The sequence below is a fragment of the Gordionus sp. m RMFG-2023 genome, chromosome 3 (assembly GCF_954871325.1).
Source record: "Gordionus sp. m RMFG-2023 chromosome 3, tfGorSpeb1-WG-v2, whole genome shotgun sequence".
Taxonomy (NCBI): domain Eukaryota; kingdom Metazoa; phylum Nematomorpha; class Gordioida; order Chordodea; family Parachordodidae; genus Gordionus; species Gordionus sp. m RMFG-2023.
The window spans coordinates 49,136,597-49,152,032 of NC_088777.1; the positions used below are offsets into that span (position 1 = coordinate 49,136,597).

At 26.1% G+C, this 15,436-nt stretch overlaps 1 protein-coding gene across 1 annotated transcript; it reads right to left on the minus strand.

The window, feature by feature from the left end:
* Positions 1-142: 142 nt before the first annotated feature.
* On the minus strand, positions 143-7,422 carry LOC135927074 (golgin subfamily A member 2-like). The gene is made up of 10 exons (XM_065463011.1): positions 7,346-7,422; positions 7,095-7,307; positions 6,332-6,690; positions 4,425-4,503; positions 3,283-3,372; positions 3,061-3,115; positions 2,282-2,400; positions 1,042-1,067; positions 467-659; positions 143-199 (listed from the first exon to the last, which is right to left on the minus strand). The coding sequence occupies exons 1-10, from the start codon at positions 7,391-7,393 to the stop codon at positions 143-145; spliced, it is 1,239 nt and encodes a 412-aa protein (XP_065319083.1). The 5' UTR covers positions 7,394-7,422.
* Positions 7,423-15,436: the final 8,014 nt, after the last annotated feature.

Sequence of the window (15,436 nt, forward strand, 5' to 3'; positions counted from 1 at the left end):
GGGAAGCTAAAAACCACCCGAGGGCCTGAAACAATTTTTTTTTCACATTCCATTTTTATTTCCAATTTAAGGTTTCCAGTGCCAATGATCATAATTTTCGGAACGTTCTGGAACCCTAAAAAATGTGTTTCGGATAATCTTTTTAAGACGTGTCTTGGGTTTCTCTAAAAATCGAGCACTTTCCGGTTTCCGAGAATATCTTGGCCATTAATTATAATAGAGTTTAAAAACATTTATACTTCTAAAAAAAATCTTCTAAGTTACCCGTTAGATTCCAAGAAGATATGAAAAGACAGAAACATAGAAATAATAATTGAAACGGTCAATTTTTGGAGAGAGATGGTTGAAAAGAGAAATGGAAAAATAAAAAAAAAAGAATAACCATAAAAGAAAGAGAGAAAGATAAGTAGGATAAAAAAAATGAAAATAAGGAACATTTAAAAAAAAATTAAGTCATAAAAGATACCTTCACAACGTAATTATTTTCCAGTTCCTCCAGTCGCGCTTTCAGGGCCTTATTTTGTGCAAGGGCTCTACTCGTGGCGATTTTATCAGATTCGGTTTGTTTGAGCAAATTCTTACCGTCCTGGGCATCGGCCTTCAATTCTTGTATGCGCTGTTGGAAATTTCGAAGGGAATTTTCCAATTCGGCACATTTTCTTTGAAAAAATAAGAAAAAAATAAATAAAATTTTAGATTCCAGCTCCAACCAAAGGCTGAGATACGGTCCTCTAAAGGTATCTAAAAAAATGAGACATTTTGGGCAAAATGCTCTCTTATAAATATAATTAAGCTTAGAAGCGTCATTTAAAATTATTTTATATAGCCTAATGGTAGGGGTTCTAAAAGTATCGAAATGTCAAAAAACCGGAAATGATCATAAAATCAAAGCGGTCAATTTATATTTATATATAGATATAGGACTAATTAATATATGCGCAAAATTTCAAGTTGGGCCGAGTCAGCCAAATATAAACGTAACAGGGAGAAAGTATTATTTTTATTTTAAATAAAAATGTTATTTATTTTTTTTTTGTTTACTTTTGGTAAAATTCGCTTTCGGATTTCTGTATTCGTTAAAAGTATTATTTATTTTTTAAAAAAAAAAAAGGAGGTTAATTTTAACAAAATAAATAAGTGTTTATTTATTTATTTATCAAAATAAACAATTGCTTGTTTATTTATTTATCAAAAATAAACAATTGCTTGTTTATTTATTTATCAAAACAAACAAGTGTTCCCAAAAAAATAAATCACGGAACCAAAAACAATTATTTTTTTTTGTTTTTTGAATATCGAGATTTTGTTTTGTTTTGTTTTTGGTCAGAGCCCAAGCACTCTTGTAAATTTTACCTTACTTATTCTATATCGTCGTAGGGTAATTAATAAAGGTAAAGTGCCTCATTATTACCCTTCTATCAGGATAGGTAGCACTTATATATACATATATAACTTAGTTTAGCCTACTACAGCTACGATATAAATATTAGATTTGACGTGAAGTAGCCATATATTCAAATCTAAAAATTACGATTCTACACTTACTTACAATTCTATACAAGTCAGAAAATTTATGACGCAATTTAAAGATTCATTTACAATTTTGAAGAAAAATTTATTTAAAAATTCATTTTTGGAGAAAAGGTAATTTAAGAATATTATATCATTTTTTTTTCTTAAAAAATCTACTTTCCTCGAGTGTATCTAGATAGCTCAACTCCAACCTAAAATCATGTCACGAAATCTTGAAAAGGATATATATAACAGTTGCTATGAAAAGTATCAATTAAATGAGGAGCACGCCTAAAAAAAATTTCTATGTAAAACTACAGATTGTACGAAAGGCCCTATAACAACAGAAACTTTACAAGAGCGCAACAAGAGCTCGAACTAAAAATGCTAAAAAAAAAAATTGGGATAATATCTAAAATGTTTTGTAGTTTAATAGCCTCGCAACTTATATGGGGTTAAAAAAAAATTTAATCATATTTATAAATAAAAGTCTATATCGCTACATCGTCGTATGAGAATTAAGTTATTCTAACTCCACTTTTTGTCAAAAATGACTTTTTTTTTAAACATATTACATTAAAAAAGTTCGGAAATATTTATAAAATAGCTAGAATCAAATCCGATACAAGGTTAAACGATCCTATTGAAAGCAAAAAATAAGCTCAATTTTTATAGATTACTCTCCTTTGTAGAAATTACGAAAATTGGAGTTAGAATATTATAATTCTCAGGTGACAATATGCTTAAACTTGTATCTCGTCCTCCATACTTTTTGGTCTAATAGCAAAGAAAGCGAGGCGTTATTTTGGGTTAAATTTTTGGTCTGTTTGATTCTTTCGCGTTCGATTCTCTCCAGTTCCTCGATCAGCAAATTTTTCTGTTCGATTTCTTTTAGTGTTTTTTTTTGTAATTAATGTGTTTATTTTATATTGTATAAATAAATTCGTAAACATGCCAAAAAAAGGAGTATAATATTCCCGATAACAGATCTTATAAATCGAATCTTACCCTCCAATCACAGTTAGCGCGAATTCGCGCTGAAATATATAAAAAAAATTTGTATAATTCGTCAGCGACATCGCGCCAACTGTGAATGCATAGAAACCCCTCATTTACAGTCAGCGCAAATTCATGGCGGAGAATATAAAAATATGGCGTATTTTTTTGTATAATACGCCGCGAATTCGCGTCACTAAGAAGGCAGGGTTAGACATAACTGTATAAAAATTATGCTTATAAAAACAAATGGAAATATGGATCACGAGTTACCCTTATTTACCATATTTTTTTTCCTATTTTATATTATTTATTTTCTCTTTTTCTACTTCCTTCCTTTCTTCACTATATCAAAAAAAATAATTAGATCATCATTTTTTATCCGGTGTTTAAAATTTGCTCAAAAAGGAAAAAAAAAAATCTTCAAAGATTTTAAATCTCGGTAAAGATCTATTAATATGAAGATATTTTTAATCAAATTTTTAACACCATGTTTTTATCGTATTAAATATTTTAGAGGCCATTTCAAATAATAAAAATAAATAATTTTACCTTTTAAGGTTAGGTCGAATTTAATCTGAAACTCCGTCGGAGAAGCTTCGAGAACCTTTTCATTATAATTATTAATTTTTTTAAAAAATATAAATATGTTTATTTAATTTATATATTTTATCTTTAATGCCCCGTTCAGGCTCAATAAAATTAGAATTTTCTCGCCTAATTTAGGAATTAATGTTATCAATGGGGTATAATAAAGAGACAAATGTCACTCACTTTTTCGGCTGCGTCGGGTAGGTATAGATTTAAATCCTTCAGGGTGTCCCGGAGTTCGGATGCGTAAGCGGCATGCGTTCTCTCTACTACCTTAAATATATTATTTTATTATTTATTTTAAAAAAAAACATCTCTTTCCAAAATTTAACGGGAAATAAAGATTAATATTCCTCATCTATTCACTAAAATCTTTTTGCTACACCAAGCCCTACCAACCGCCCCCCCCTCCATAACTAGTGTTGTTAAACGGCTCGCTTTGAGCCGCTTTTGAAAAACGGCTAATATGTAAGCCAGAAAACAATTGTTTAAGCCTCCAGATTTCGCTAATAGATGTCTAGACTTTGTACCATCTATGAGCATTGCGTAATATTTTTATGGATAAATACTGAGTTAGCCGTTTTTAAAAATCGGTTCATAACGAGTCGTTTAACAACACTATCCATAACCACCCAATGATAAAATAGAATAAATTTTAGTTGATTAATGCAGATATATTAATAACGTCATATTTTTCATTGTGACTAGAGCGAAGAGAAGTGCTTAAAATTTTCAAATATTCTGAAATTTCAGAGGATATTCCAATCATATCCGTTCATGCAGGATTTGTGTTCTCACCTCCGTAAGCTATCTGGTGAGGGTCAAGAGCTTCTTTTTATGACAACGACTTACCTTATATATGTCTTCTAATTCCCAAGAAACTTTCATACTCTTCCTCCCTTAATTTTCTTCTCATTTTTATGCTATATTCTTAGAACTTTTTTTTTAAAGAATAAAAAATAATAAATTGATTAAACCATGTTGTTTTTGTTACATCTGTATCCTAAATGAACAAATTTAACTTTTGGAAGTAAAAAGATATGGTTAGACAATTAAGTTTTGGAAAGAAGGGAGATGCGTTACATCTGTATTTAAATATCCTTTACAATAATATCTTATGTTCAGGATCATTTTAATTTTCGTATTATTATTTCAAAATGATATATTAATTTGAATATTATACAAGAAATACTTTTATATGACCTTTATATGCAAGGTTTTTAAGGTTTGGAGAGGATACATCCAATCCTTCTTTATTTAAACGATACACTTTGACGGGAAAAATGTGACTCGCGGATATTATATCAAAATGAATAAAACTAAACCTCGGTTGAATCAGCTGGAGAACCCAAGAGGCTAGCAACAAATTTGTGAGTTAGATTGAGAGCTGCTTCCAAATTTTCCCTAATTAATGTAAATTAAAAGACGTCAAATAAGGGTTAAATACAATTTTTTACAATAATTTTTTAGGTTAGGGGGATGGGGGTTGGAAGTAGAGATCTGCAAAGTTAGGTCCGGCCCCTAATTAATTTAAAATAATCGGGTTCGGGCCGGGCCTAATATTTATTAAAAAAATCGGGCCGGGTTGGGTCGGACAATGGAATTTTTTTTTAAAATATATCTAAATTTATCAATTTTATATTGAATTTTTTATGTAAAAATAAAAAAATTTGATTTTATTTATCGAAACTAAAAGCCATATAACATATGACTTTTATTTTAAGTAATTATAAAAATCAATTTCTATATTTAAATAAATTCGGGAAAAATTAGGCCCGATGCAGATCACTAGTTGGAAGTAAATGCCATTCATAAAATTTGCAAAAGGGATATGCATTTAGAAAATTTGTATCAAGGTTAAAAGTTAATGGGAATTATTTTTGTTGGCTGGTAAAAAAAAATTATTTTTTACAAAAAAAAACCCCCATTATCACGATTTTATTTATTTAAATCGATTTTTATTGATAAAATTATTTTTAAAATATATGTGACTCTGGTTGAAAATAAACCCAGAGAAAATAAAGTAAAATTAAATATACAAGTTCATTTTATTTTATTATATCAAATATCTGTTTCCCGTTGAAATTTATAAATAAAATATACGATTGTTAAAGCAATATCGAATTGAAAAATTATCTATAAAATTTGCCCATTTATACTTAGTTGTGATGCTTAAAAATTTGAATGTAAACATGGGAGATTCATTATATCTCTTTTAAACAATATTTTTTTTTAAAATATTATAATTTATACGAGTATACCATTTCATATTTAACACTGTATAAATTCATTTTTAATAATTAAACATAGAAATTAATTCAGAAACTTTCATGCACAAAATAGTTTAAAAAAAAATAAGGTGGAATAAAATGTTTCATTTAAAGAGATTAACTAACAATTTTTTTTTATTATATTTATATGATAAATATGTGATTAGAATCGTAATTTTATATTTAAAAAAATCATTCATTTTAATCATGATTTAAATAATTTTGATTTATTCATGCCATCTTCATTAGTACTACCACTTAATAAAAAAATCGAGTATATTTTCGATTCCAACGTTAACTTTCACACTTGTAATATTTACAATCGAAATAGTAATTTCAAATTTATTCCTCCATTATTTAAAAAATATAAATTTTACAAATTCTTAAACTTTTTCATTGTTTAAAGAGAAACAAAATAAACCTAATATTAAAATTGATAATGATGGTAAGTTCTGATTTGAATTGTAAAAAAATTATCATTTATTTTTACCCTAGTGATTACTTTCCAGCATTGCCAAATTTACTAATCCTGTATTAGAAACAATTACTTCAAGCTCAGCACTTAAGTAAAATATTAAGCTAATTATAACTAGATTTAAGGAGAATTTATAGTAAAATAGTTATTCATAAACGATGCGTTATTTAATGCAGCATTATTTACAAAATCACACTAATATATAGTTATAGTTTATAAATATAGGTAGAGTTTATAAATATGGAGTGTTATGATCACTATGATAAAATTTGAATAATATATGTTGCAATTCAATGATAAAAAATATGAAATATGATTAAAAAAGATTTTATTATCAATTTTTTAAGAAACAGAAAATTATTTTTATTAAATATTTGTAAATACTATAATATTGACACAGCCCTAGTTATTAAGATTTAAATATGCGATTAAATTTAAACATAAAAAATAGAGGATTCAAATATTATTTTATAAAAAATTTATATACTTATAATTCTTTAATCTATGAATAAATTCTTGATCTTTGTTTGGCAAAATTTTATTATTTTCATTCAAAACTGGAGTCATCTGCAAAGTATTTGTCATTTTAGATGAATCTTTTATTTCAATTATCACATCCTTATCTCTATTGTTGATAATCTTGTTTTCCTGGCTATAAAAATGATTCTGATTTTCTGCAAATGTATTTTGGGGAATGCTATTATGCATTGTAGAGTTAAGATCATTGTAATATTTTTGGTTATCCTCATAATATTTTGATGCAAAATTAGGGTGAATATATATCTGATCATTGGAAAAATTTGATATATCTTCTGAACTCAGACTATTAACTATTGAATTCTGTTTCTAATATATATAATCAATTAAACCTCAAATTTAAATTTTACTATTTTTCATTTTATAGAAATTTTCATTCAAAACAACCATATATATTTATTCACTTTTTTTCTAATGTTCTTTTTACCCATTTATTATAAATAGGTAAAATAGCAAAAAACTGTTCTTCATAACAAAAAGAAGCATTTATAGTAGTATTAACTGTTAAACAATATGATGAAGTAGGCAAATCAGCTGTGACTGTGATGTTGCTTAACAATACTCATAACTTTAGCTTCACTAAAACTAGGTCTTATTTTTACATTTAATTAGATTTCATAAATTTAAATCATCCTATCAATGTTTATTATGATGTAAAAGTAAATTAATTAATAGCCTATCCTTATATAAAATTAAATCTATATAAATAATACATTAAAAGATCCTCTCCTTTCTTCCAGTGGATGATTCACTAAGATTTTATTATTTAAATTGCTTATATAGTTATATGTATATCCATCATTATGCTCGACATTAGAACTTGTAATTATTTCTGCAGTCCCCATAAATATAGGGGGATTTCTATTCATATATCCATTATTTTCTTTTAAGATGTGTCCGTCTTTTCGTAATTTATATTCTTCAAGCTACTTTTAATAATATGTTTATTTCTAATAAAATTTACCTTTAGTTTTGCAGCAGCTATTTTAGTTTCTCGTTCAGTTAAATTCATCGTAAAAATTGAAACGACTAAAGTTATTAGTTAACATAAAATAGGATGACATGAATAGTAAAAACACATGTCTGTCTTTATAACATTATATTATATTGAAAAATTTTACTTATGAATAGCCAGGTTTTATCCATAAGGAGAAGGAGGTGCGGGGTTTGAAAAATTTGGCCTTCAGCTGATTCCCTAAAAAATATAATAATATATTAATTTTTAGGAGTTATCTTTATATCATCTTTGTTAAAGATGGCTAAACAATTGGAAATACTAATTCTGAAATTTGCCAATATTTTGTGCTTTATTAGTGTCTAACCACTATAATAGCCAGTGTTGTATGCAAATATATATTTAGTTGAGCCCTTCTTAATTGGGTGGTATTCAAATTTATATAAATGAACGTTCATCGTATGCAAATAAATATAATTATTTTAAAAATGTCTATGAATATGAATATTTTAGATTATAGTTGAAAAAGAAATATATAATTTTCATTACTTATTTTTATTATGAATTTTTACGAAATTATAATTTTTTAGGTATATTAAAAGTGGAATAAAATAAAAAGATTTGAAATAAAAGAGAATCATTTTTGGGTATTCAGTAAGATTACCAAATTCAATAATTTATATATATTGCATTATGTTCAGTCTCTCCCACTAGCCTCAGCAATATAAATATCAATTCCATATTGTTACAGCCAGCATAAATGAAAAATTTTTTAGTAATATTTGGCTTGGCCAAATTTATGATTAATTTAGAAAGCATTATTCTGAAAATTTTTGCAATATTTAATATTAAATTGTAAATTAATTCAATTCATTCGGTGTAGAAAGAAAAAAAATCGCACCCCAAATCTCATATTTTTTATCATCACTCAATATATCTTATTCTATGATAAAAATAATTATTTTAAATTTTTTCATATAACAAAATTTTACAGATAATTTTATCATAGATTTTATTTATCATTAAAACACTTAACTTTAATACAAATAACATCCCTTTATTTAACTAAACTATGTATTTATTTTAATAAAAATTTTACAATAAAATAAATTTTAAATTCAGAAATTTTATACTAATTATTATATTAAAAATTTACTCTTGTATTTTAAATTATAATAAAATATAAGTAATTCTTGTTGCAAATAACTTTATTTAAAAACATATAATTTAACAACTATAATTAATACAAATGAACATATTATCAGGGTCATAGGTATAACCTGGGTTTTCCTAGGGGGGGTAGACCCCATTTTGGGCGTGCCTTCGATCAGTGTTTTTTAGTCTATATATTATTCAAGATAGGAGGTTAATTTTAATAAAAAAAACAATGTTATCTTTATTTATTTTTATAATACAAGAAATTGGTTAAGAGATTATATCAAAGTAGAAGCCTGAAACAAATAGGAAATATATTTTTATTAGTTTACATAAAATATAATAAATTATATTAATACAAAAAAGTGGTAATAATTTATATCAAACAAGTAATAGGAAATTTTTTATAAAATGTAAGTAAACATATAGCTGATATCCCTTTATTATATAAAATTGGTTACAAAATATTGAGCAAAATGGCCACTTTAATAGACATATTTGACAAATATAGAATATATTACAGCTAATATTTTAATAAACCTTACTAATCAATGTTTTTGATAATAAATATAAGCAACAATATGCATTCAATTCTTTAACGCTATCTATTTATTTTAAATAAAAAATAATACTAAAAATTAATCATCACATTATTCATTCCACAATGGATGTACCTTATTAGATACTGACGCTACTGAAATATAGAATGATTTTTTTCATTAACATTCTTTAAAAGATATTCTGATGTCCTAATCAATATTTTATAGTTTTCTGTAAAATATATAATTAACTATTGGTATAAATTATTTGATTGTCATGCGATAATAGATAAAATTAGATGTATTCTAAATCTACGATACATAATATTCCACTGTTTGTATTGTGGATTAATTTTTTTTAATTTAATTTTATCAACAATTTTATAATTATATTTTAACTTTTATTAAGATAATTTTTTTTTTTTCATAATCATTATATTTTTATTAATATCTAGCTATTATTTTTAAATTATAAAATAGTATAATGGTATATAGAAATATATAAAATTACTAAATTAATAATAAAATAAAACAATATTATATAAAAACGGAGGTGGGACTACAAGTTCCCAAAAAACATGAGTAATTATATTTTAAAATAGTGATTTGTAGGTTTTGTTATAAAAAATAGAATTCTTTTGGTTCTGATGTAAGGGCTCTTGTCTTATCGCCTATATTTTTTAAGAACTTTAAAGTTCCGCTTGGCATATGCCCAAGGGAAGAGATAACGATCGGTGTAAAAATATAATTTGTGAATTTGAAATATTTCATTGTATTTTTTTCTCGCCTATATCAACCGGATTAGAATTTAAATTTTTTGAGAAGGAAGATACGCATATAAAGTCCCAAATTAAGGATTTCCCTAAAGACCAAGGCACGGAAGTTAAGCCATCATCTAATGATAAATTTGTAGGCTCAAGGATGTTTGGTAGAGCGGTGATACGCTAGCGATTAACTGCATGCCTTGAGCCTAATGCTTATCACAATGACCAGTTCCTATCAACCTATGCATTATGTACAGTCAGCATTCTGTATTAATATACTCCAAAGGGGGTTTGATGAGTAAATTTAAAAAATTTTTTAATTAAAGGTTCGAAAATAGATTGGTGTGTTAAGATTGTGGGTAAGACAGCTTCAGGTGAAGTTACAGATACCCAGGCTGTAAAGACTGAGTTTAAAAGGTTATCTTTAGGAGAGATAAAAGAAGATATCATGGCGTTATTTTTCAAACGCGATGCCAAAAATGAGGAAAGAGATATAAGATTTAAAGGATATAAATTTAAACCACCCATTTACGAGGGTAATTGTGAGAAACCCCAATTAAAATCTTCCAATTTAATATTTAAAATATTTTCTAATAAACTTCTAAAAAATTCATAAACACGATTAATAATTTCATTATTTAAAAAAAAAGGAAGAAGATCTAAAAATATGTAAATCTTTGGTAAAAATAAATATTTTTTTAAAAGAAAAAAGCTCTGGTGTGAAGGAGTTTCTTTTAAAATAGTTTCAAGTCCTAATAAGCCTTGGAAAAATTTTTCCATGAACACCTCACAGTTGGAAAAACTGCTTAAAGGTGAACCTAGAAGATTAATTTGACTTTTTTTAATGATTTTAAACCCTTGGACTTCAAGAGTATTTGAATTTAAAAATCATATTTCAGATTTAGCTTTATTTAGAGTAAGGCCTATGTTTAGAGAATTCTTCTCTATATATTCTATCGCTGCAAGAATATTTTTAGAAGGTCCGCAAATGGTACCATCATCTAGATACCATATGTTTAAATCTAAATTAAAAAAGGATTTTAGACAATGAACTAGGTTATGTATACCTAAACTAAAGATCAGAGGGCCCAAAGGGTCTCCTTGTTGAACACTTTCGTCAGATGGAATTGTATATTCCCCGAATTTGAGAGGGGTTCTACAGCCATAAGACTGTTCAATAAATCTTGCATAAACTGGGAATTTTTCATAAAAAATGTTCAAAAATGCTTTTCTGGATAAAGAATTAAAAGCATTTTTAAAATCAAGCTTACAGACTACGGCGTCTGGAGGAGGATCTTCGATATATATGCGAAGAGAGTGAGCGGCTATTTCGCATCCCCCTTTAGTACCAAAGCCTAGTTGATATGTTTGGAAGATTTTTGAAGCATCAGGTTTGATGCGCTCAACGATTATCTTAGCTAATAGTCTCCTAAAAAAGACCCTATTGCAATTGGCCGAACTCCACCATCAGGCTTAGAAAAAACAATTAATCTTGCGCCAAAAAGAATTGGGTGAACTTGACTAGGTAAATCATTGTTCAATATATTTTCACTAAGTATTACCAATGAATTTACAAATGAATCTTGATAAGGATTTTTAGGGTTAATTAAAAATTGGAAATAAGAGGGGCGAAAACCTTCAATTCCCCCTGCAGAGTTTTTATTAAAAGATAAAACTGTTTTAATTAGTTCTTCCTTACCTATTTCGATTAAATTAGATTTTATAGGGATGGTAAGATCTTCAGGAAAAGCCTGAGGGTGCAATTCTTTTAATAAAGTAAAAGTATGTTCATCAAATGGAGCCAATTTATCATTAGATGAAGCTAATTTAAGAGCTCCACATACGTCCCCTTGGTCTATTTTTTTTTGATATAATTTTGCATTTAAGGGCAAAATCAGATGTAGCCCTTACATCAGGAACGTAATTTTCCATTTCTAAATCATAAAAATGGTCTATTTTATATTTTATCATTCATGCAAAATAGTTTTTTTTATTTTTATCTGTAGGTAATTAAGACTTTAAAAGGAATAGTTAAAAGATTCTCCCAAACTTTAAGGGAATTTAAACTTGAATTAACTTCCGTAATAAGTGTTGTTAAAAAATTAGAAATGAAAGATTTTGATTTAAGGGGTAGGTGGATTAAGGTTGGTGGCTTTTCCCACTTTAAAAAATTATTATAAAAATCAGGATAAAAATTTTGATACAATGGGGTTGTTTCAATTTTGTTGTAAAATTTTATTTGAAGGGGGTTTACCAGAGTTTATATATGGTTTTGACCTGGGCCTATGTTTATAAAAACAAATAGCTTGGGTCAAGAATATATTTCTAAGCATTACAAATGATTGGCATACCCATTTTTGAAGAAAAAAAAGGAGGAGGGGGGGGGGGAGTATATATGAATGAATGATTTATTTCTAAAATTCCAAAAATGTTATTTTAAAAAAAAAATTATAAAATTAAATTTAAAATTTAATTTTGTTGTATCAAGATCAAGATTCATGAATATTAGGGTTTAAATAATTGAGTAAAGTTTAGATAAAAATTTATATTTTAAAAAATATATTACAAACTAACTTAAAATCTATAAAAAATATGTATTAAAATTTGAGGTTTAGATGGTTGTGGAATTTCGAAATGATGTTTAAAAATATTTAAAAAAATTTTTTTTATAAATATAATGATCAAGTAGATAAATTAACTTAAATCTATATATGATTGAGATAAGTATTTTTATCATTGATTGAATCAAAGAAATCTTGGTGGTAAGTTAGTGTTGAGCAAGCCATAATAATGTTCTTATACTAATGATTGTTGTGCAGGAATATCAATTTAAAACTATATATGATTGAGATAAGTATTTTCATCATTGATTGAATCAAAGAAATCTTGGTGGTAAGTTGAGCAAGCCACAATTCTTGTACTAATGATTGTTGTGCAGGAATATCTATTTAAAATTTCTAAAAGTAAATTAAAGTTACTCAGTTTTAGGCCTATTCAAAAATAATTCGAATATTCGATTCGATTCGAATAATTCGAATCTAATCGAATAATTACGAATACGAATAATAAATTATTTGTTTTATCTGAATACGAATAATCATTTATTCGATTCGAATAAAACGAATTATTCGTAATATTTAATAAATTGTTTAATAAATCTAACATTTGTCATAGGAAGAATGGGAGGATCTTATAAAAATTAAAGCTATACTATTGCCTTTATATGAAACTACAAATATGGTATGTGGGGAGAATTATCCTACTTATAATTTGGTTATATCTTCTTATATTTTAATTCTTGAACATCTAAAAAATGAAAAACCTGGTTTCCATAAATCCTTTAACAATAGTTTCAAAGTAGCAGGGATAAATTGTTGGGCTATTATAATTTAACTGCCGATGATGCAATAATAACCACAATATTAGATCCCAGGTTTAATGTAGAATATTTTAAATCAATATCTGTTGATTATGATCTTGATATATCCAAGTTAATGGACAAATTTAAAGAGATTTACAATAGATATACAGGTATTTAATTTACCCCCATTTAAATATGATTTTATTTTATAAGCTCATAATTATAACTGTAAACAAATAAGGATAAAATTCAACAAAACAGGCTATACATTGTTTTTAAACAAAATAATATTCAACTGTGTGAAATATATTTTTATCTGAGTGAACCAAGAGCAAAGAGTGATACTGACCCGTTAATGTGGTGGAAGGCAAATGCATATCGGATCCCCATACTCTCGAAAATGGCAAGGGATTATCTATTTATACAAGGAACATCAACTGCTTGTGAAAGGCTTTTCTCAGTTGGAACTAATTTTTGTCAAAAAACCGCATGTCATATAAGGAAGAAAATATAAGAAAAACTCTTTGCCTTAAAAATTGGCTTAAATTATAAATTAAATTAATAATATATATTTTAATTTTGTTTATAACTTGATTATATATTATTTATTATCAGATTATTGATTACATATACATATTATTATAATTTTTTTCTGTTTAAAATCAAATTTGTAATAAAAAAATTTGTCAATATATTTGAGTATGATTTATTTTATTAAAAAAATTAATTCGAATTATTCGAAATATTCGAATAATTCGAATCGAATACAAATAGTAGATTTTATTATTCCTACAAATTCAAATAGTAAATTAATCGATTCGTTTAAATGAATCGAATATGAATAATGCACTATTCGATTCGAATTCGTTTTTGAATAGGCCTACTCAGTTTATAAAAAATTATATTTGATATATTATATTATTTAGTAATTTTATGAATCTATTAATAGTAATTATAATACATTTCACTGCTCTCTTAAGACTTAGCTTTGGGTTATATTTCGTTTCTTAAAAAAACATTTTCGGTTTCACTTTTTTTATATATAATTTTGGAGAATGAATTAGTTTTTATAAATAAAATAAATGTTTGGTCATGTATAAAAAATTATCTATTAGATATTTTAGATCTAATACTATAATAAAATTAAAATTACTCATACCATTTTTTTTATTTATAAAAGTAAAATAATAATCTTCTCTCCGCTAGATGGCGTCTATATATTTTTAAAATTTTTATATTAAAATAATTTTTAATAAATTTTGCCATATTCTATCATTATGACTAAAATATTTACGATTTTTTTATAGCATTATCTATAATTCGATAAAAAATTTGGAGTCTTTTTTAAATTTATCAATTTTTATTAATCCGATAAATTAATAACGATAGTAATTCATAATTATAAATCATAATTATTTTTACCAAATTGATATAATAATGTTGTAATTATATAATTAATGCCTACATAAAATATAATTTGTTCGGCAGAGAAGTTTTTTAAATATAAATTTAGGGCAATAAAATTATATATATTGAAGAAATATATTCAATATTCTAGGAATATAGAGAAATTAGGAGGGAAAAATTGGGGGAAAAAGGAAATTAAAATTTGTCCTTTCTGCCATAATTTACGTCGCTGATGCTGTTTTTAGAGCCTTTTGGTATTAAAACAGATAAAGTTTTATCTAATGAATGTAATTTATTATTGCTTTGACTATTAAGTAAAGATTAATTCATTTAAAGTTGTTTCCAGTTTATATATCATTTATAACATGATTCATAGATTAGCAGTTGTTATCTGTCCATAAACAATTTGTTATTTAACTTTTTAGGGGGAATGTAAACATTTTCATAAATTACTTTTTGAAATTTATATGTTTCTGTTATTTTATCTAATTTTTATAAGTCATTATTTTTCCGGTCTCCGAACCCTCAACCCGAACCGAGTTTAGAGATTTTTCATTGAACCCAAACCCGAACTCATTATTTAGAAGGAGGCAATGGCGTAGCTAGGAATTTTACTTAGAGGGGGTTCATACATATAAAAGCTTGGGGGGCTTCGCCCCCAGACCTCCTTTAACGGGCCTTCGGCCCCTTTATCTGGCTTTCGGCCGGGTTTATCTAACAAATCATGACCATATCTTCGATAATATAAATGCATCAATAATATGTTATTATAATTTAGTAGATTATTCTCAATGACTTTATAATAATACTACCCAGAATAATTTCAATAGTAATATAATATCCTTTCACAAACATCAAAACCAAAAAAATATAT